The following is a 23293-nucleotide window of genomic DNA, read 5'->3' on the forward strand; positions in this document are numbered from 1 at the left end:
AGCTGCTTTCCTGCTTCAGTGACACACAAGCATGCTCATTCACCCTCTATGATGTGCGTGCATCTGAGTACGTGTGTGTGTGTGTGTGTGTGTGTGTGTGTGTATGAGTGTACGTGCATATGCATTTGCGTGTGAGAATACGTTTGCACCTGTGTTGTGATGGATGCAGGGCCAATCTCTCAGTGATGCCATTACAAGAGTCTGACAAGCAAAGGCTGTGTGTGTGTGTGCAAGTGTGCATGTGTGTGTATGTGTGTGTGTGTGTGACAGAGAGGATCATCTCGGAACGCCTGTTAGTTAGCTGCACTCTCTATCACTGTGGCATGTTATTATCTGGCTTGGGCCTATGTTACATCACTCATACTAACACCCACCCACCCACACACACACACACACACACACACACAACCTACACACATTTGTCTTATTGAATCTGTGAAGACCTTCCACCGACAAAATTCATTTCCTCACCCACAATCCTAACCTTAACCTTCTCCGCTAAACGCCTAGCCTTATCTGCAACCCTAAATTAATCCTAATTCCAATATTAATCCTAAACACAAGTTTTAAAATTGGAACCAGCCCCTTGAAACAGCAAGGGGAGGCCAAAATGACTTTATTTTGCAAAAAATGTCTTCTTTCTGGAGGTCTAATGCTCAATCTGGTTCTCACTAAGACAGAAGAACACACACACACACCCACACACTTTCCCTTTTCTCAGCGGTATAGAGGGAACAGACGCTTCCTGAATACAAGGATAACTGGACAGTGAACCATCAAAATTACTAGCATGTTTTTGTTTTTTTTCTTCATTGCAACAGTTAAACCTTCCGCACACAAAGCACAGCTTGATACAAACACACAATGCATCTAATAGAGGGCATCTTTAAAACTTTACAGAAAAGTTTTGCTAATTAGAGGTGGAGTTCAATGAGAACTACACCGTGCAGCCAGCTAGTCTTTATCTCTGTGCAAACTGGCCCTCCATTACCTTGTTACTCCTGTGTCAGACTGAGAGATAGTCCGCTCAGTCTTGGATGAATTAAAGCCCACTGGAGACCTGCAACAAACAAACACAGGGTCCATGTTACATCATTCATGCACACACACTCTCATACACAAACACACATGCACACGTTACATATACATCAGATTACGTATAGTAAGCCCGTTGAGTCATACACTCTGTCATCTGTGTATCTGATAATGTATATTTGTGCATCTGCCAACAAGACACATTTGACTAGACAAGGATATACAACTGCACATCCTGCACATTCAGTTTGCACAGTCAATTTGTTAATATATGCAATGACCCAATTTTCCCTCGGTGACTGTGAAGTTCATCTATCTCATTTTACCACCCGAGAGGCCAGAAGAAAAACATGCACATCACAGCCTGATACAGCTTAACAGTGTGTGTGTGTGTGTGTGTGTGTGTGTGTGTGTGTGTGTGTGTGCACGCGCGCGCGCCTGTCTTCCAGCTGCATCAGCTTGTCTTTGAGCAGGTTGAGCCTCCTCTCCTCGTATTTCTCCTCCTTAGGCCCCCCATTCTCTTGCTGCCTGTACTGGTACCTGAGAGCAGATTATTGTTTGGGAGACTTTCAGCAGCAGAACAGGCAGAGTAAGTGGATCCCCCTCCTCTGGTCTAATCTAATAAAATTTGATGTTTCCAAAAACACAGAGGCTGGCTAAAGGCAGAGCAATGATACCGTAGAAACAAAGCCCACGCTTGTTGTTGGAGACTTACCTAAGCTCCTCCAATTCCTGCCTCAATTTAGCATTCTCCCTCTGAAGCTTATGCTGGAAAACAACAAGAAAGCAATTAAATACCTAGACCCTGTGTGTGTGTGTGTGTGTGTGTGTGTGTGTGTGTGTGTGAGAGAGTATTACCTCAGAGTTGTCTATGTCTGTGGAGCACACATCCTCTGCGGGCTGATGAGGGCAAGTCTTCCATGAGTTTGTTTACTCTGTAGCGACACAGCAAAGGAAATTCAAACACACACAGACACAAACAACCCATAAAAAGCTCCCTGTCCCTGTGATTTTTTTGTTTTCATTTTAATCTCCATATCTGCACAAAGACACATGGAATGATAAAGTACGTGCAGCAGTAAGTAATACGATTAACAGCGTGACTATTATCTGAGCCCTTTCATGCCGCGTGGTCTGTTGAGGGGTCAGCTGAGTTTTCGGTGTCACCAAACCTCTAGCCGTCCTCCTCGCCAAATACAAAGAGGCTAGACATCAATGTGAGCTTGGACAGTGGCAGAGAGGCTGCCAGATTTCAGCTCTCACATGGCCACAGACAACTTATGAAAACACTCATCGACTCAAAGCATTCTTCAGAGGAATGAAATAATAGGGGAAAAGTCGATGGCTTTGATATTTGTACATCAAATGTAGCGATCGCTTCGCTTCACACACAGTAGCCGGTACTGCAAAGGTCCTTTTATCACTTTGACCTATCTGGCACTCACTTTCATCTTATGCTAATGAGGGCTCATTAATTTATAATCAAAGTACTCTGATTCCCTGTGGGTCTTATGAAAATATTCATCTCTCTATACACAAAAAGTGGACAGGGTCATCTCATTTTATTCCATGCATCTGAAGGCCAGTGGACACACACAGGAGAGCCCATACACAAACTCACACACCCACACACTCTCACAAGATGCAAGTAAATGTGACTTACAACACCTTAGATGGAGGTTTAAATAGAGACCAATTTTCATTCAGACATATTAAATTCCAAAAGGCCCAGTCTGGGGTGAAAGGCGGGAAAAAGGAAAAAAAAAAAAAAGAGATGGAGCTGGAGAGAAAAGATGGCAGGGCAGGGAGATTGAAAAGAGAGCTGCTTTGTGCTGAAGCGTGGCGAAAAAGTTCCCTCACACACATCTGGACTGAAGACACTATCTCGCTGTGTAAAGTGTGTGTGTGCGCGTGTGTGTGTGTGTGTGTGTGCGCGCATGCAAGCGCGTGCAAGATTGGCCGTTCCGCCACGTTCCAGATAATTCCACACACACAGGCGGGTCCACGCTCTCCCTCTATACTCGGGCTAGCTCGACTAACACACAATTGGTCACTCTCTGGCCTGTGCCTGTGTGTAATTGGACAGGCTCTGGGAGACAGAGGACTACGCCTGTCTGTCATAGGCTGCTTAACAACAGACTTCCTGCTTCTAAACAGTCACTGTACAGCTGCTGAGAGCCACAGGAATAAGCCACAGAGCCTTAGAAAACAGATTCAGCCCATGTCAATACCAAGCATATTAATCACATCTCTACGGACTTATGGAATTAGCCTGTTAAGTCTTGATACTGTATCTATAAACCAAGCATATTCCTAGACAAGAACACACCACAGGCATCCTCTCTAAAACATTTGACTAAAACATAAACATCATCTGAATGTAGACAAGTCATTGTGGCAGCAGCATATTAAGTGAATTCCTCCTGAACATAAGAAATTGAATTATGGTGCGATATGATAATCTAATCAAAATTAAAGTTGGTCTAATATTAGTAGTAGCCAATCCAGTTAGAGTGTTATCATGTGCTCCAATTGGCCTGACTCCAGCTCGGCACGGAGAGGGTGAGAGAGGAAATCGCTGAAAAAGAAACTGATGGAGTAAATAAGACAACATGTGGGTGGCTGGGGGAGGATTTAGAGGCCCCTTAAACACTTGAGTCCCTCCAGATGTAATATTGGATGAAAAACGTGACATGCCGGTAACGAACAGGAGTGCTCACTGAAGCTAAAGTGATAATGTAAAGTAGATTACCAATTCAAGACTCATAATCATTTCAGATGCAGCTGGAAAAAAAATACCACTGTGTAATGAGAAACTCCAACTCTCACGCTCTAATCATTTTTATTCTTCCCAGTCTCCTTTTATATTTTAAAATGCATGGGAGTGCAAGAGTGGTCCGCTTAATAACATGCATTCATTATGAAGGGAAAGAAGTCAGCCTCAGGAGTTACATGATTACAGTTACCTAAAAGGATTCTACCTGTCAGTAGAATAATTTTAACACTTTGCCACAGATAGCACTGATACTTTTTAATGATATTCTCTGTGTGTCACACCATGAAAGTCAACTGGATTGCATGGAGAGCCTCCAAACCAAGCTTCACTGCCAGTTTCAAGGCTCTTCCCGGCCAAACAGTGTCCATCCTTTGTTAGCAATGTGGGACTGAGCAACAAGGTAAAAACAACCAGACCAGGGATGCAGCTCATGTTCTATGTACGCTTCATGGCCAACTAAGGTTTTGCCTGCTCCTTACCCGTCCTATAATCAGAAACGGGAGACTGAGGGAAACACTGCAGCGAGATAAAACCTCAGAGACACTTCAATGCAAACAAAAGGCAAGGTGAGCATAAAGGAAGCAAATTAGCCAGTTTCAATAACAGTCTGAAACACCCCAGAGACAACAATGGTGTGTGAGACAAAGACGGCAGCTATATCCACCTGTGTCACAGTGCCATCTAGCCCACAGACACCATATTGCAGGGGAAGGGGACAATGGACCATGAGGAACACATCACATTTCGTTTGCTGATTTATTTATTTATTTTTTTTTTTTAACAGTGTATTCTAATATAATGGGGTTCAGCAGAAAGAAGTACTACATCATGGTTTGAGTGCAGAGCTGGATTGTTCAAATTTGGCTGCATCTTGCACCCACTAACCTTTAATTTCTCAGCACTGGCCTGGGCTCTGTGTCTCAGTTTTTATCCAGGACTTGAATGTGGTGCTGTGCATATGAAATGTAAGGCATGGATACAGGCTGTTTACCATCCAGGACACACCTGACGGAGCTGTCAGCACAAGCAGCACACATGTTCCTTCACACATGTCACAGACGTCCAGCACACGTCAGTGACATACCAGGCAGACAGCAGTGCTGAGAGGTCATGAGCACAGGAAAACACCCATGATGCAGTACAGAGGGTGTGAATGGCTACAGGGCTACAGAAAACAAACACAGACTTCTCACAGAGCTCTTTTTTTTTTTTTTTTTTTTTTTTTTTACATAGGAATTATGCCCACGCCATGGTAATAAAGTCTAATGTTTCAGAATAAATTCATTACTAATAAAATAAAACTGTCAAAACTTAAGGAAGCCAATATAACTTGAATGCAGGGCTGTTGCGGACATGCAAAGGACAGTAAAACACCTCTAGCCTACTCAATTTGTGCACACAAACGATGTAGACATGCACACACACACACACACACACACACACACAGAGTGTATGCCTGACTTCTCTTGGACACAGCCACTTGCTGAACCGCAGAATGTTAAATAAACCAGTGGAGGAATTCCACTGAGTCAACACAGCCTGGAAGCCGAGAGTTCTGCGTGTGTGTGTGTGTGTGTGTGTGTGTGTGTGTGTGTGTGTGTGTGTGTGTGTGTGTGTGTGTGTGTGTGTGTGTGTGTGTGTGCGTGTGTGTGTGTGTGATTTGGGGAGCTGAACAGAGCTGTGTCTGTCACAGGGCAGACTGGGGTAAACACACACACACACACACTCTGTTTAGAGGCTACCTGCCAATGGAATGCACAGAATCCAGCTGCTATGGCAACAGAAACCTGACAGTAAATCTCTCAGTTTAACACCCTGCATCTCTCTGTCACACACACACACACACACACACACACACACACACACACACACACACGTGACCTGTGAGTCCCAGAATCTGAGAGCACATGTACAACACAGTGGACACTGGTGATGCATAGTCCTAATGGATTTTTTTTTTTTTTTTTTAAGTACACTTATGAGGGGATCATTTATTTTATGAGACCAGTGTTCTTAATCAAAAGGCAAACAAACTGTTGTTGTTTTTTTTTTCCAATCAAAATACATAAGACACATACACTACTCACAAAAAGTTAGGGATATTTGGCTTTCGGGTGAAATTTACGGAAAATGTAAAAAGTTCACGCTACAGTGATATTATATCATGAAAGTAGGGCATTTAAGTAGAAGCATGCACTGGTGATTTCCTCATCTCAAACAATTTCTTGAAACAAAAGCCAACAACAGTGGTGGATATACCACAACAAAAAATGTCAGTGTCAATAACTTGTCATGTGCCCTTGAGCATCAATTACAGCTTGACAACGACGTCTCATGCTGTTCACAAGTCGACTTATTGTCTGCTGAGGCATGGCATCCCACTCTTCTTGAAGGGCGGCCCTCAGGACATTGAGGTTCTGGGGTACAGAGCTCCGAGCCTCTACACAACGACTCAGCTGATCCCATAGGTTTTCTATGGGATGCAGGTCTGAGAAAGTGCAGGCCACTCCATTTGAGGTACCCCAGTCTCCAGCAGCCGTTCCCTAATGATACGACCTCGATGAGCTGGAGCATTGTCGTCCATGAAGATGAAATTAGGCCTGTGTTGTTCATGCAGGGGCACAATGACTGGATTAATGATGTTATTTAGGTAGTATGGGCTTGTCACTGTACCATTAGGGCAGTTCTGTATTGACTAGACACACCTGCCCACACAGTAACGCCACCACCACCAAAGGCTCGTCTGGTGACAACAGTGGCTGATGCATAGCGCTCTCCTTGACGTCTCCAACATCGCTGGCGGCCATCATTTCTGCTCAACATGAATCGGCTTTCATCAAAGAACAGCACTGAGGCCCACTGGTCCCTCGTCCAGCGTAAATGCTCCCTGGCCCATGCAAGACGATGACACCTGTGCCTGGTGGTGTGGTCAGGTACCCTTGCAGGTCGTCTAGCACGCAGACCATGCTGATGTAAACGGTTTGGAATGGTCTGACGTGACACTTGGGTGCCTCTCACCTCCCTTAAACGTGCCTGGATTTGAGTGGCATTCATCATCCGGTTCTGCAGGGCACTGTTCACAATGAAGCAGTCATCAGTGTGGGATGTGGCCAAAGGACGTCCACTTCTATGCCTTTCTGTGACTCTTCCAGTCTCTCTGTATCTCTGTTGCAACCTGCTGATGACACTCTGTGACACTCTAAGCTCAGTGGCCACTTCCGTCTGAGAAGATCCTGTTTGAAGCCTCGCAATGGCGAGGTGCTGCTGATCAATTGTTAGGTGTCGTCTTGGTCTCATGATGTCAAAATGTGAACAGCATGATGATTCTAATTGAACCAGGAAATTTATTGGTCGATTCATGGATCAAACACCTGTTGTGAATTTTGCCGTTAAGCTCCTTGTTAGAGAACAGCAACTTGTGCAAAAAGTACTGAAACACTGAACAGTTGGACATGTGCATTCAAAAGTTTACAGAAGGTCACATTAAGTTCACCTGTAAAGGTTATAATGCATTTTAGGTTCATCCTGAAATTTCACCCGAAAGCCGAATATCCCTAACTTTTTGTGAGTAGTGTAATATTAAACAGATAGCCTACACTGTCGGGCTGGAAATCGGGCAGAGCCTCCAGACCTTTAATTGGTGTAACTGCTTCTCTTACAGCTCATCAAGGTGTCAGTCTACACATTTATTTCCATGGGGAGTCAATGGGAATATTAACATTGTGTCAAGTGTGCTGACAAACTCCTGCTTCACCACTAGGTGGCAGTACATAAATAACTTCAGTGTGCACCGCTTCTCCTTCATGATGAAAACAAACTTTACTAACTTTACTAACCCAGCTAATCTGCCGCATGCAAGTTACCATTTGTCAAGGTGTAATTAAGGTATAATTAGTCTTAATCTAATCTGGTAATCTATTTTTCGTTACCAAGACTTCATTTGTTGTCGTTGTTTTTTATTTGTTTTTCCTTAATGAAATAATTTTGTATTATAAGTTGTTTTCATTCTGTGTATCATACAATCTCTTGGCCAAAGTACCCAAAATCCACTGCAGCTCAAGATCACCTAAGTCTGCTTTGGCACTTCGCCTGTGCACCTTTCAATTTTCACTCTGTTCTTCCAAATTAGCCTTAAATCAAGTGAATGCCACAATAACACCGCAATAACATAACAAACTAAAAACAGCTATTTCCATGCTGTCATTTTAATCAAGAGAGGCTTTACTGCGATCATCCCGGTTTACACAGCACATAGCAAATGGCGATTTTTGTTGTCAGCTTCCTTGGAAACAGAGTTATAGGGAGTCTTTTGGGGGCTCAATTCCCAACACTGTATAACCCACAGATTCAGTGTCCTTAATATACTCATAATAAATCCTGATTTACTGAAAGCTTTACAATACAGCTTTCTCAAAATTTCCTATTCATCTCATGTCACAAAGAAACCTAAATCCATCCAGATAATCTCTATAAGTCTATGCCTGTCATTTTCTACTCAAAATAAAAAATCTATATGTTACTCATATAGTTTTCTTCAATTATATGATAGTAGACAACTTAGAAAAAGGCTTTAAGAAAAAAAAAAGTTTGCAAGTGCTTCCTGTCAAATGACATCATCGACTTCCTGCCCCTTCCTCCCGAGAACATGGCGGCAGCAAACCCTCCCAGAAAGAGCTAATTTTCTTTAAATTATGATGTTTTCAACCCTGACATGTATATATGTATTTAATCATACAAGTCTCTTGAATACCCTTTGAATTGATATTTTAATCTTCAATTTTGTGCTAAAACAGATTTGAGCTTACATGTAGCTCCAGCATAAAGATTGTTTATCAATAAAGAAAATTGCTGGAATATTTTTTTATTTTTTATTTTATGATTTGATTTGACCATTGTTCAACATGTAGCTTAGAGGAACCAGTATTCAAACCGGCAACCCTATGATCATTGGGTGACCCCATCGCTATCTGCCTGGGCCAATAATTCATATCCATGTCCATATACATAAAATGATTGTTAGTGGCTCAACTGACATAATTATATGGATGAAACATTCATTCATTCATTCATCTTCTAAACCGCTTATCCTCACTAAGGTCGCGGGGGGTGCTGGAGCCTATCCCAGCGCTCATAGGGCGAATATGGATGAAACCTTTGAAAAAAAAATTGGGATTAAACGGGTTAAATCAAGCAAACCGTTTTTTCTTCTTTGGAAAAAGGCGACTCAATAAGTACTTGAAAATGACAGCGAGACAAATCATCTTTTCTACAGGTAAAAGTGCTGCAGCAACAATAAGACCAACTACCACAGCAAGAATTGCAACCAACTCCATGTCCAAACAAAACAGCCAACCACGAATCCAGCGCTTTAGTCTCTTCAGGCATCTTTTGGCGCTGCTCCACAGTCTAGCCATCCTGGAGCGGATCCTCTGCCACAGGCTGGGGCGTTTGACTTTGCTTTTATCCTGTGGGATCAACACCATGTTCAATATCACATCCAGGCGCCTCATCAGCTCCAGGGTTTTTGGTGAGTTCGGATCGCGAGATATCATGTCTGCAATTTGAACAAAATGCTCCACCATGCTTTCTATGATATGGCGGCACTCTTTGGCTTCTTTCTCTGTGTCCACGGCTAGGCTTTGGTCAGCTGGCGCTGTGTTTCCAGAGGGGAGCCAGCTGGAAAGTAGCTGGGAGGTCTTGTTGGACACCTCTTTCATGATGGCTTCATTGACATGCACAAAGTTTGTGATGCCTTGCGTTTATGTCGGCGCCGAGAGTATCAATCGTATCAGTCCTGCTTGGAGAGGCCTCTCGTTGGCCACGCGGGTCCAGCGCGGTTGTGTGTGCACCCAGCTGGCCTTGGCCTGCGTGGGTGCTGTTTGGGTGGGCAGGGGACTGCCTCTGGGGCTCGGTGTGGGTGGCCACCGCGGCTGCCGCGCTGCTCCGAAGTCCAGCCATCCTGGACCGGATCCTCTTCCACACCCTCGGGCGTCTGGCTTTGCCTTTATCCTGTGGGATCAAAGCGTCCATCTGTTTCCTGCAGGTGAATGCCATGTTCAATATCACATCCAGGCGCCTCACCAGCTCCAGGGCTTTTGGTGAGTTCGGACTGCTAGATATCAAGTCTGTTATTTTGACACAATGTTCCTTCACACTTTCCATGATATCGCGGCATTCTTTGGCTTCTTTCTCTGTGTCCACGGGTCTGATTTGGTCAGCTGGCGCTGTGTTTCCAGAGGTGAGGCCGGCCTGCAGCTGGGAGGTCTCGCGGGATGCCTCTTGTATGATGGTTTCAAAGGCATGCACAAAGTCTGTGAAGCGGTAATTGTTTCTGTTCATGTAGGCGCGGAGAGTATCAATCATATCACTCCTGGTTGTAGAGGCCTCTGGCTGGCTATACTGATCCAACGAGGCTGTGTGTGCACCCAGCTGGTCTTGGCCTGGATGGGTGCTGTTTGAGTGGGCAGGAGACTGCACGGTGGAGGCGCCCGCTGCGGCCTCATCCGGAGGAGACTCCAGATGGACCTTCTTGTCTTTCCTCGGGTAGAAAAATTTGACAAATTTCTTCTTCACACGCTTCATGTTAACAATCTACCACTGATCACAGCGTTGACCTTAGGGTTAGGGTTAACCCTAACCGGCTGCAGCTCTAGTTAACCCATTTAAGCCCACCGGCAACTATAGTTGCCGAAGTCTAAAGTCTAAAACAGCTCCTTTTGCCAGTTCACCTGACAGTTACCTATTTCAGTGTTTAAGGAGAAATTAACGGTCAATTGTGTAATGTGATGAACAGACAAGTGTATAGCCAACTTACTATGATCAGCAGGGCAGCGGTAAAATGGTCTGATTTATCTTTAAAAGCCCCTTTATACATCCTAGGCTAATGCAAACAAACTGGATACATCACTGATATATGTTGCACCTATTTATAGATTAAATAAAATGGCTACTCACCAAATAATTAGCAAGATGGGGATGGATGAAGAAAATAACAGTCCCAGCTTCACATGTGTTGTTCAGGTGAATTGCCCTTCCCAGAATTCAAAAAATACTGCATGATACTGTAGTTTAGATACATTGGATGATTCATTAGTGATAAAGTGCTGTATTTTAGGAATACATTATAGGTCTGTAAAAAAAAATGGTAAATTGACAGATTTGTGTGTGTATTAATAAAATGGTGTATTTTAAAATAACAGGCTAATACTGTTGGAATCCTGCTGTAAATTTACAGCAATCATTTACAGTGTACAACATTAACATGGACCTTGTCTTTCCTTTCCTTTCGTCAGCCTCTGACCTCATAGTCTGATATTATGCATGATACATCATACATACGTGTGTCATCCATGCATGATTACATGCATGGATGTGTGTGACATGTGACATGATGTTACATACGTAATAATATTTGACTATGACGTCAGAGCCCACAAAAATCTATATAGAGAGTCAACACAGGTCTGATCAGTGGTAAATTCTCAACATGAAGCGTGTGAAGAAGTGGTTTTGCACCAAAATTTTCTACCCGAAGAAGGACAAGAAGGTCCACTTGGAGTCTCTTCCGGATGAGGCCGCAGCGGCAAACAGGCACGAAGCCAAAGAGTGGCCCGATATCATGGAAAGCGTGAAGGAGCATTGTGTTCAAGTAGCATGCATAATATCTCGCAGTCCGAACTCACCAAAAGCCCTGGAGCTGATGAGGCGCCTGGATGTGATATTGAACATGGCATTCACCTGCAGGAAACAGATGGGCGCTTTGATCCCACAGGATAAAGGCAAAGCCAAACGCCCCAGCCTGTGGAAGAGGATCTGGTCCAGGATGGCTGGACTTCGGAGCAGCGCGGCGGCCGCAGTGGCCACCCACACCGAGCCCCAGAGGCAGTCCCATGCCCACCCAAACAGCACCCACGCAGGCCAAGACCGGCTGGGTGCGCACACAACCGCGCTGGACCAGCGTGGCCAACGAGAGGCCTCTCCAAGCAGGACTGATACGATCGATACTCTCTGCGCCCACATAAACGCAAACACGCACAGCATCACAGACTTTGTGCATGTCAATGAAGCCATCATGAAAGAGGTGTCCAACAAGACCTCCCAGCTACTTTCCAGCTGGCTCCCCTCTGGAAACACAGCGCCAGCTGACCAAAGCCTAGCCGTGGACACAGAGAAAGAAGCCAAAGAGTGCCGCCATATCATAGTAAGCGTGGTGGAGTGTTGTATTAAAATAGCAGACTTGATATTTCGCCGTCCGTACTCACCAAAAACCCTGGAGCTGATGAGGCGCCTGGATGTGATACTGAACATGGCATTGACCTGCTGGAAACAGCTGGATGTGTTGATCCCACAGGATAAAGCAAAGCCAAACGCCCCAGCCTGTGGAAGAGGATCCGGTCCAGGATGGCTGGACTTCGGAGCGGCGCGAAAGGATGCCTGAAGAGACTAAAGCGCTGGATTTTTAAAAAAGTAGAATGCCTATATGGTTCTGAAATTATGTTTTATTCCGTTCTTGCTGGTGTAGTTATGTTTGCTTTTCTTGTACCATATCAACCTTCACCAGTGATTATTGGTTTAGCATACATTGTCAGCACCTCCATTCGACGTGCAATTGTGTAGGCCTACGCAGGCTATATGAGGAAAAGCCCTGATTGACCTGTGCTTCGCTGATGGAGAAAACATGTCAATTTGTCAGTGTTTAAGTTGCAAGTCCACCATCCTTCTACATCTTGTCCTGATGTGTATTAACAGACAATTCAGGCCTGATGTAATCAGTAAAAAGCATTGTAACAAATTGCAAGTGTGACCGTTTATTTTGACCAATAAAATCTTCCTAGGAATGAACAACTTTTTTTTCTCAGATTTCTTTTTTTTTATAGAAACTTTATATGTTTATAGTAACAAGTATGATAATGCATTTTTATTAAGTTCATTTTACTTCTTGCCAAATTTCTCATTCACAAATGTAAATTTACAAGAACAAAACAAAAAAAAACTCAATTCTTTGCATTTGTAACACCCGGCTGGCCGGAAGAGGCCTAAAACCATAAAAAAAAAACTAAATAAATAACTTTAAAAAAAAAAAAAAAAAAAAAAAAAAAAAAGATAAAACCTAAAAACGACGGACAACGCCACCTAGGAGAGAGCCTACCGCGACTCTCGCCGCTCTGGCCGGTCTCGTCCTGCGCTGCTGCCGAACCTCATCCTGCTCTGGGTGCCCTTCCGCGGCTCCTGCCTCGCCAGCTCGGCCCGGCCGCTTGGCCGCCTCCAGAAAAATGTCACAGGGTTTTTTTTCTCGGGTACCAAGCCCACAGACAAGAGGCAAGTCCAATGAAAAACAGTTTATTTTCCACAGTTCAATCTGATAAAAATTGGGGGTGCATAAAAAATGTCTAGTTAACATGCATGCTTTAAATTTAAGTTAAATATGTCCTGCAGTGGCAGAGACGCATGCTGTGAATTTCAGTTAAATATGGCCTACATTGGCAGAGAAATTTTTTTTTTCTTATGTCATTTGTGCTGTATACTGTGTGTATACAAGCTTGTTACTGCATCCATTCATTTGTCTGTTCATTTGTTCTGTATGGATTTGTCCTGCATTTATTTCAGTGTGCAGACATGCAGGGTGTATTACATACAGACCTTTGAATTTGTCTTTATTCTTGTGTTGTATAATATGCTTTGATTCCGTGCTTTCTGTCTTGTAGAGTCACTGTGTGAAGGAGCTGATGGTTTACCTGCTTTGATTTATCCTTATTCAATAAAGGAACATCATGTGACTCTTTGTGTATTTATATTTATATTTATATAAGTCAAAAGAAAATGTGACTCAGCCAATTTTATGTTATTTAGGCTATTTTAAGCGTTTCAAGATGGCAGCGGTATCAAGACTAAAGAAAATTATGTTATTTCAATGATCCAGGGCTCATACTCAATTGGTAAGTGATGAGGTTTAGTATAACACTGGCATATAACATATTACAATTGCCTAAATCAACAAAGGCATGTTCAGAAATTAGTCATTTATTTCTGTTATGTTACATAATTGACTGACATTGTTTTTAGTATGTCAGTAGTCATCTTTTTTTATAAGATTTTTGAGTGAAATTATCAATAAATATCAGAGTTAATTTTGGGTGATTTTTTTTTTTTTTTTGTGTGTGTGTCTTGAAAAACCTGAAAAAATGACTTAGGCGATTATTTTAGGAAGGTGTCGATGTGATAACAATGCATAGTGGGCAGTGGAATAACTTTTAGTTTCCGTTTGTGGTGACTGTTGACTGAGATAAGGGATGAGATTAAATAAATCCTGGAATTTAGCCTGGTCTGGAGCAGGCTAGCTCCACAGAATATATCTCCATGGTAACTAACATATCCCACTATCCACTATCCCACTTTTGTGCAACCGGATCAAGGATAATTTAATCCAGGATAACCAAGATATCCCGGCTTAATCCCTTATACTAGTTTTGTGCAACAGGCCCCTGGTCACTCTGTGACACTCCCCCCAATTTGATGCATTGTCGTCCCGACAATAGCTTCTGCTCATGGTACCGGGCAGGCTTATCTCCCAAGTTTGTCCGTGTGGACCTGCGAGGCAGGCTCTCTCTTGGCTGCTGGTCTAGCCCAGTGAGTTCTGCAGCTTCAGGTCCATTTTCTGCTGTGTCCGGCAGTTGTGGTAACTCTGCTGGTTGGCCCTCTGCAACCTCCTCCTGTACTGGGACCCACTGAGGCCTAAAGGGAAGCATCAGAGGATATCCACTCACCGTTGGTGTGCCCTGCTGTTTTTCTGCTTCCTGAGGGGGCTCCACAAAGGGGTGCAAGCAAGGTCTCAGATTATTGCGATGGATTGTTCACTGTGGGCCCTCATGGCCTTCTGGTCGAACTCTATACACCGGGCTATCAGGGGAGAGTGCTGAGACAACAACAAAAAGCTCCCGTACCCATCGGGGGGCCAACTTCCCTTGAGCTCTCCAGCGGAAGTTTCTGATGAGCACCCTCTCACCTGGCAGAAGTGGTGAGGCCCTCTGTCTCCGATTGTAGCGTTGCTGGTCCCTCGTTTGTCTCTGTTGGGCACCTTTTGCAACAGTTTCATAAGCTCTGAGTAGAGTTCTATGATGTGCTTGTACCCACCCTCCTGGTGTAGCCCTTCCAGTGGCTGGGCAGGCTCCCATCAGCATATCCACTGGAAGGCGGGCATGCCTGCCAAACATGACAAAGAAAGGAGAGAGGCCAGAGCCTGACAGAGTTGTTATAGGCATGCACTAACTCTGGAAGTTTCTGGGACCACTGTGCTTGTTCCTCCCCCTCTAGGGAACTCAACAGTGTAAGTAATGTCTGGTTAAACCTTTCCACTGAACCATTACCTTGAGGATGATAAGGGGTTGTTCGGCTCTTCCGGGCCCCGTACATTTGATACAGTTCTGCCACTACTGAGGATTCAAATGCAGTCCCACGGTCAGAGTGTATTCTCTCTGGACAGCCAAAAGGCTGGATGACATATGCTGCCAGAGCATCTTGGCTGAAGTTATCGCAGTCTGATCCTTCCACTTAACAAGGTCATCAACAGAGGGCACTGTGGTTACCTGATGGGACTGGCTCTCATAGTCATCACCCCAACCCTCCTTCTCCAACTCCTTAGCCTCCTGAAACAGCTCAGAACAAGACATGTTAGGGTTTCTGCGTACCTGCCTTTGAAGTTCTTCTTTTTTTTAATGGTCCAGGCTGTAAGCTAGCAATCATTTGATCCCTTAGAGTGGTGTCCTGGCGGACTGTTCCATCTGGCTCCACTGCCCTGCATTGCTGGAAAGCCTCCCGGATCCGAAAGCTAAAATCACTGAGCGACTCCCCACTGCCCTGCCTAATGTTAAAAAATTTCACACGCAGGTCAGCAGCAGATGAAGTTCCCCCATACAATCCATTTAAAAAGTTAAAAATTTTATCAGCTGTGTCTCTATCTGGTCCACTAAGCAGCTGATTTCCCCGTTTGGCATCCCCTTCAACAGCACTAAAGATAAAATCAATTTTCTGCTGTTCTGTGAGGTTCTGAGCCCTGAGAAGGGCTTTCATCTGGCTGGCCCAGTCCCCATATTTACTTCCATTCTTTTTACCATCAAATTTTGGAGCCCATGATACCCCCATGAACCATGGCCACATTGCATTAAAAACTGCCTGTCCAGGTGCAGCTACCTGGTTTTCTATGCTCATGACTGTGGACTTGTACACCAGAGATCCTGCCGAACAACGCCAAGAAAAATGTCACAGTTTTTTTTCTCTCTGGTACCAAGCGCACAGACAAGAGGCAAGTCCAATGAAAAACAGTTTATTTTCACAGTTCAATCTGACAAAAAAGTTGGGGGTGCATAAAAAATGTCTTTAGTCCATTAGGTCCTCCACACACATTTACACATTTATGAGGAAATGGAACACCAGGTGTCAATAGAGTGGCCATACGTCCGGATTCAATTCAACATCCTGGTACTCTTGGCATACTGCATCTGACATACTATGTACTGGGACATACTAAATCTTTTTTTCTCCTACTAAATAGTATGGTAGTATGAGTATTGGAACGCAGGGCAAGATATGTGTCGGTACATATAGTCGGTACACGCCTCGAAGCTTTGCTCAGAGCCCGTCTACGACATATTACCATAATAATACCCATAATAATACCCATATTAGAGATTCTCTGCTTTGCTTCAAACGTCCCATCACTACTTCCGGGTCCGGGCTGTAATACTTCCGCCGTGCTTCCGCCCTACACGTGTGTTTACAAGGGAGTGCAGACGGTTGACTGAAAATCGTGATAAAAACGGGGTTCAGGTGCGGTGAGACATGGGGAAGTTAAACGTGGTGGTGTTACGGTATTTGTCCCGGGATGACTTCCGAGTCCTGACGGCGGTAAGTGGCAGGAGGGGAGCGTGTCCTGTTGGGTTAGCACCGCCTGCTAGCTTAGCCTGGAGGAGTGTGTCAGTCCACCGAGTCACAGTCCTACATCAGACCACCGCTTTAGTATTATTCACTATTGCCTCTAAAGTGGTGTTTTTGCACCATTTACGTCTTACGAACCAAGCAAACCGCGAGAGAGGGCTAACGCTAGATAATGTTACATTATCTTGAAGTATGGGACCACAGGTGTCCCTACCGCTTTGTCGTTTTAGGCTTTAATCTACTTTTGATCGATTTATTTTATTACTATAGCACTGTCGGAAAGACATTGGTATCGTATGAAAGTGATACCAAGCCTGTCATGGTAGGCTGTCAGCAAGGGGACAAAATGTCAAAGGATTTTTCAAAGGATTCCCTTGACCTCTGACCTCCAGATATCTGAATGAAAACGGGTTCTGTGGGCACCAGCAGGCCTCCCCTTTGCAGACATGCCCACCTTGTGCTAATCCCATGCAGTTTGCGGCACGCCCTGCAGGTTTTTGCAAGCAGTACAAATGTGTTCTTTTTGCTTATTCTAAAATGGTGTATCTGTGCAAACTGGGACATAAACAATCTCGGAGTCGCATAAATTTAGTCTGACTGGAAATCTGAGATGCTTCTGGATTCAGTGAGCCCAATTTTATTCACATGTGATGATGTCAGCCCCATAGGAGCCATTTCACTGTAGTGATGCTGTTTTTTTTTTTTGTTTGTTTTTTTTCTTGGAACTTGACATCACTGTATAAATTGGCCCGTTGTGACATTTAGGATAATAATAACATCATGAAACTCTACATGCACAAACTCGAGGATAATCACAATGCATATCAAATCTGCACCCAAGTATTGTGATAGTATCAAATCAGGAAGTAAACATATACGTTACTTTTACCCAGAGCAGTTCATAGTAAGTGCAGCAGCTGATTAAGCTTAGATTCTTAGATCACACTACAGTCAGAAATAACAAGTGTGTGTTAGGGCGTTTGTGCTGTGACAGTCGATGTAACACTGTCAGCAGCAGTGATGATATTCTGCACCGTGAGTCTGTCACAGAGAGCTGTGTGTTTTAAAGATGTGCTTCACCTCGTGTAGGTTGAGATGGGAATGAAGAACCATGAGATTGTTCCAGTGAGTCTCCTGTCCTCCATCGCCAGCCTCAAACACGGGGGCTGCAACAAGATCCTCAGGGAGCTCGTGAAACACAAACTTGTGACCTATGAACGTACCAAGAGTAAGAAAATACAACAGAATGCTTGATAACACCTCATGAGCTGCTAGAAGCCAGTAGAGATGGCACATGTAAATCCATATGTGTGCATGTTGATTTCAGCTGTGCAGGGCTACAGGCTGAATTATGGAGGATATGACTACCTAGCCCTGAAGACCCTGTGCTCCAGAGAAGTGCTGATGTCTGTTGGCAACCAGATGGGCGTCGGAAAAGAGTCGGGTAATAATGATCGCAAAATATGATCGTATTTGTACATACATCCACAAAAACACTCCTCTGTTACATTTGGCCAGTGGAAACCTGAAGATCAGAAAATAGACATGTGAGTGAACTTTGACTAGTTGAAATCCCTCGACTGGCTGTGAAAATGAGGAGGGGAGTAGTGAACAAAAGTGATTTCTGTACCTTTAGCAGTGATTGTGAAGCTGAGTCAAGTACCTAACTCTGAAGTGGTGTGTGTGTGTGTGTGTGTGTGTGTGTGTGTGTGTGTTTGAGTGTAGGTTTATTGTTGCCCCCCAGCTGTTATTGTAAATGAGAATCTGGTCTTTTTCATGGTTTCCAAGCTGTTTTAAATGAGAATCAGTTCTTTGTCGTCAATTAATCTTAAGCGGTCGTAAAGGAGATGCTGTGAAGTCTGAAACATTTTTCTACACACGTTTGTGCCCACCTCCTGTAGATATATACATTGTGGCAAGTCCAGAGGGGGAGCAGTACGCTCTGAAGCTCCACAGATTGGGACGTACCTCCTTCAGGAACCTGAAGAACAAGAGAGATTACCACAAACACAGGAAAAACATGTCCTGGCTTTACCTGTCTCGCCTCTCTGCCATGAAAGAGTTTGCCTACATGAAGGTAATAAACACCAGATCAGACACAGTCACTGATGTGCCTGTTTCATGACACAAGGAGGCAGCAGAGTCATTTGATGGAGATGAGGTCCATGGACCATAGCTTCAGTGTCATCTCCTTACTTTTCCCAGGCGTTGTATGACCGAGGCTTTCCTGTTCCCAAGCCTGTGGACTACAACAGACATGCTGTAGTGATGGAACTCATCAATGGATATCCGCTGTACGTAACACAGCAATCCCTCCTCACTTTTGTACATTTTGTCATATATACATATATATTCAGTTTGTGGCGTAACCTGTGTGTGTTGTCTCTCTCTTAGATGTCAGGTGCGTGAGCTGCAGGACCCACCAGCTCTGTACAACGAAGTCATGGAGCTCATAGTCAAATTGGCCAATCACGGCCTGATTCATGGAGACTTTAACGAGTTCAACCTCATGTTGGACGATCAGGACCACGTTACCATGATCGACTTCCCTCAGATGGTGTCTACCTCACATCCCAATGCCGAATGGTCAGCCTCTCTCTCATGAAGTTATGAAATCAAACAGGAAGACAAAGACTTGGCTTTGAAAGAATTGTTGTCGTTGACTCCTGTAATCTTTGTTTCTAGGTATTTTGACCGAGATGTCAAATGTGTCAGAGATTTCTTTGCCAAACGATTCAATTATGAGAGTGAGCTCTACCCAACCTTCAAAGACATCAGGTGACTACATGTATTTATTTTTAAACTGCAGACATTTCTGTCAGAAATACAACCAAAATTGAAGTTTGGGTTTAATGCTGTGCCTGCAATTAACACATCAAGAACGACTTTGGGGAATAACTTATAGACCAAGCGCCGAAACTGCTGTTTTCTGTTATGTTATAGTCAGGCCATCACTGAGTTGATTTTATTTATGTCAAAGTTTTTATTGACCAAGCTTAGATCCCCCCTCCTGAGGGCTCCTCTCACACAAAATGTTCCTACAGACACCAACTGTCAACCAGATGATAATTGAAACCTTTCCAGCCAGACTGTTATGAAAACAAAGTGATGCTCCAAACTGAATACATAGCGGTGTGTGCTAGACAGTGACTTCACACTTTTTAGATGTCAGATGTATTAAATTTTTAAACAGTCAGACATTGGGTAAACAGACATTGCCCTAGTGGGCAATGAGAAAACAATCTACATAAAGGTTTCTGGCATGCAATCAATGTGAAGACACCCTCACCGAGCCCAGGGAAATGCATTTTTTATCCTGGAAACTTTTAATTCGATAGTGACCTTAAATGTGATTTTGATTATTAGAATTGTGTTATTTGGAATAGTGTGGATATGTAGTAAATCTAGACTATCCAGTTTGCAATGATTTTACAGCATTACCTGTTTTTTTTTTTGTTTGTTTTTTTCAGTAAAGTGCTCCTTAAATGTGTTGGGTGTGCCTAAAGTTTTGCAGGCTTAGAACACCACTACTACAAAAGAGCTGAATTGACTTATTTCTCTTTATTTAAAAGATTGGCTGGGACATAGATAGGAATAATGACTATGACTACAATAATGACTTATTGTGAGAATTATCTTTTGGTGTCTCAGGCGGTCCTGCTCTTTAGACGTTGAAATCTCAGCCAGCGGCTTCACCAAAGATCTGGAGAGAGATGCTGCTTTGCTGCACCCAGATGGACCCGAGGGAGAGGAAGATGAAGAGGAGGAGGAGGAAGAGGCAAGAGAAGAGGAAGTGTTGAAAGAAGAAGATGAAGAGGAGGAGGAGGAGAGTGTGGACATGGAAGAATACAGACATGCAGTGCTGGAGCTGGAGGGTCTGAAAGTCAGCGACACACACTCAGACACACAGGGAGAGACTGAGAGAGCGCCTGAGGCTCGGCTAGATGAAGAGGGACAGGAGGACCTGCAGGAAGAGGTGAAGGAAGCAGAGGATGTGTGTCCAGAGCTGGTGGACCTTTCTGCCTCCAACAGAGAGTTCAAACCTTTCAGGTAAAGAAAATTGCTTCTGTTTTTTTACCAGAAAGAAAAATAAGCATCCACCTAAGAAATGAGTTGAATTTAGTATGTGGCTGCAAATTCTGTGTATTAAATCAGCAGGGGTGACACAGAGCCACGCACCAGTTGTGGGGTTTTGACAAAATAGTAAAAATGGATGGTGAATTTTTGTCATAGTCACCCGCTATGCAAGGTGATTGGAAATACTCATCCTCTTCTATTGCACTTGGTGCCTGTTTACTTTATCATATAGTCCTCTGTGTCAAATTATGCCCGCTTTTAAAAATGCAGAAGAGACATCAAAAGTAAGTGAATGCGTTTTGTTTTAAAGTGTGACATAATTACATTCCATTATGTGTGTGTTTTTTCTCCCCCAGAGATTCAGACAGCCTTCTACATGTGTCGGCGCACAGGAGGAGGACAGACAGCGAGGCCACACTGGGCAGCGTAGGGAGCTGCTCCACCATACCACCAGTTAGTACACTGACACACAACACACACCAGTCTATAGTTTTTACAAGACACTACTACTACTACAAAAAGAATGATTATCATAATCTTCACTTGTATAGCCCTTTTCAAAACAGTTGACAGAGCTTTGCGTTGTTAAAATCAAGTAGACAAGTACAAGAAAGTAATAAAAAATTGACCAAATAAAAGCAAACAAAGAAGCAAAATGTGCAGAGAAGAAGACTGACATAATTTAAACAGCATCTAGTTGAAAGCTATGTTTTAAGAATCATAAACGTAGTGAGCAAGTCAGCAGCTGTCAGTCACTTGAGGGTAACTAGCAGGGAACTGTAAAGTTTGGGCCGTAGCAACCAGAACATGACTTTACACCAGTATGATAGAGTTGCCAGAGCGCTTTCACATGGCTTTGCTGTTTTTGAAAGAACGTTTCAGATGACTTTTAAAACGTAGAGTTAACAGACATGCACACAAACAGCATGTGCTTGTCTTGCAGACGGTGTGTACGCATTTGCGGTAGCATGACATCTTTGTGACTGTGTGTGTTGCAGGAGGTTGTCCGTCAGAAGGTGCGGAGGCAGCTAAACAAGCAGCAGAAGGCAGCTCAGAGGAGACGGTTGCAGAAGGGAGAGGCCAACCTGGTGACCAAAGCCAGGAGAGAGAACCAAAGTAACATCAAGTCTAGTTTGGAGAGTGCCTCCTTCTGGGGATAAACGGCGCTACAGGGAAGAAACACTCAAGTGGGGAAAAAGGAAAACGTGTCAACAGGGGTTTTGTCTGCTTGGTTCCTCTGTTCCTTCATCTGAAGTGATGTAAACACCCAATGATTGATGGCAGTGGAGAAATCCCAGTAAGAGAGTACCCATTCAACACTTCTGCACTAATGTGGAACCGTGCAGAAGGATGGCAAGATGGACACAGCAGAGAACTCACCACAATCAATGCAAACTGTGTATTTCTCTGCACTCACACAGCCCTCACGCTGGGTGGCTGAACTGCAGTGAACTGCCATGCTCAACCTGCTGTGTAAATGAGTACCACTCATACTAATCAGGCTGTACGATGTACAATAAAGCCTTGATTAAACATTGTTATCGCAGTATGTCTTACTCACTTGAAAACATTTTGTCTTCCCTGAGCCTGAATTAAGGGCGAAACCAGTGACCGTGACAACCCCAATGTGTGCTACTACAGCAGAAATGTGTCAGTTTTAATATTAAATCTGTCCCAGGAGTAGTTTAATTCTTTTTAGCTTTGACATCCAGTGCATTCTTGCAAAACAACCTCACTGGTGAGTAGGACAGCATTATTTGAAAAAAGAAATGTTGTGTAAAGATCACATCTATCTACAATCGCATTGCAAAAGTACTTTTTAACTATTGCGACATTTGCTTCCTCCCAAGTTCATTCGAGGTTAGTGATAAGGCTGACAGAATGACTGATGAGTATGTAGATTTAAGATTCAAATAGAATTCAAGTTCATGGAGTGCTTTCATTTCTGCCAATGCCCAGAGGTTCAAAGGTCTCCAACTACTAGACAGGCTGTTTGAAAGGACCACTGCATCCACCCTCCCACCAGCCAATCAGCTCAACAGAGTCACTCAGAGACGCAAACACATGGGAACATGCATGCTCCATGACACCAATGCATTCACCCTGAAAAGACACAGGAAATGAACATGCATGCACATTTGCTTTGTCTCTTTTTGACACATACCCACGCACAAAGTGAGGCACGCATAACACGCAAAAAGGAGAGGGGACTTGGGAGCTAAGAAACCACTCCCCTCTCAGTATTTAGTTCATTAATGTGTAAGAGGCTTTCAGAGAGTGGATGAATTCAGATCTGAACAATGGCCATTCATATGAAGAGGGTGAATGGAGCTCAGACTAGTGTGTGAAGTCAGAACCAGGCCTCCATCCCACTCACTCCCCCCTCAACCATCTTCCCTTACAAACGCCAGATTCAGACACAGAATATTAGGGAGCGTTGCCTTGAAAACAGCTTCATCCTGTCATAGACTGGAT

The 23293-nt window shown here is 43.9% G+C and overlaps 1 protein-coding gene across 1 annotated transcript; it reads left to right on the plus strand.

Moving 5' to 3' along the window:
• Positions 1–16524: 16524 nt before the first annotated feature.
• On the plus strand, positions 16525–22359 carry riok2 (RIO kinase 2 (yeast)). The gene is made up of 10 exons (XM_030059577.1): positions 16525–16711; positions 17831–17969; positions 18069–18185; positions 18643–18818; positions 18947–19035; positions 19136–19327; positions 19427–19519; positions 20393–20791; positions 21175–21271; positions 21817–22359. The coding sequence occupies exons 1-10, from the start codon at positions 16646–16648 to the stop codon at positions 21976–21978; spliced, it is 1530 nt and encodes a 509-aa protein (XP_029915437.1). The 5' UTR covers positions 16525–16645; the 3' UTR covers positions 21979–22359.
• Positions 22360–23293: the final 934 nt, after the last annotated feature.

Source organism: Myripristis murdjan, chromosome 9, assembly GCF_902150065.1.
Source record: "Myripristis murdjan chromosome 9, fMyrMur1.1, whole genome shotgun sequence".
Lineage (NCBI taxonomy): Eukaryota > Metazoa > Chordata > Actinopteri > Holocentriformes > Holocentridae > Myripristis > Myripristis murdjan.

Coding starts and splice junctions, on each gene's coding strand:
- riok2 (XM_030059577.1), top strand. CDS start 16,646: ATGGGGAAGTTAAACGTGGTGGTGTTACGGTATTTGTCCCGGGATGAC. Junction 18,186..18,642: donor GGGCGTCGGAAAAGAGTCGG/GTAATAATGATC, acceptor CACCTCCTGTAG/ATATATACATTGTGGCAAGT. Junction 19,328..19,426: donor TCACATCCCAATGCCGAATG/GTCAGCCTCTCT, acceptor CTTTGTTTCTAG/GTATTTTGACCGAGATGTCA.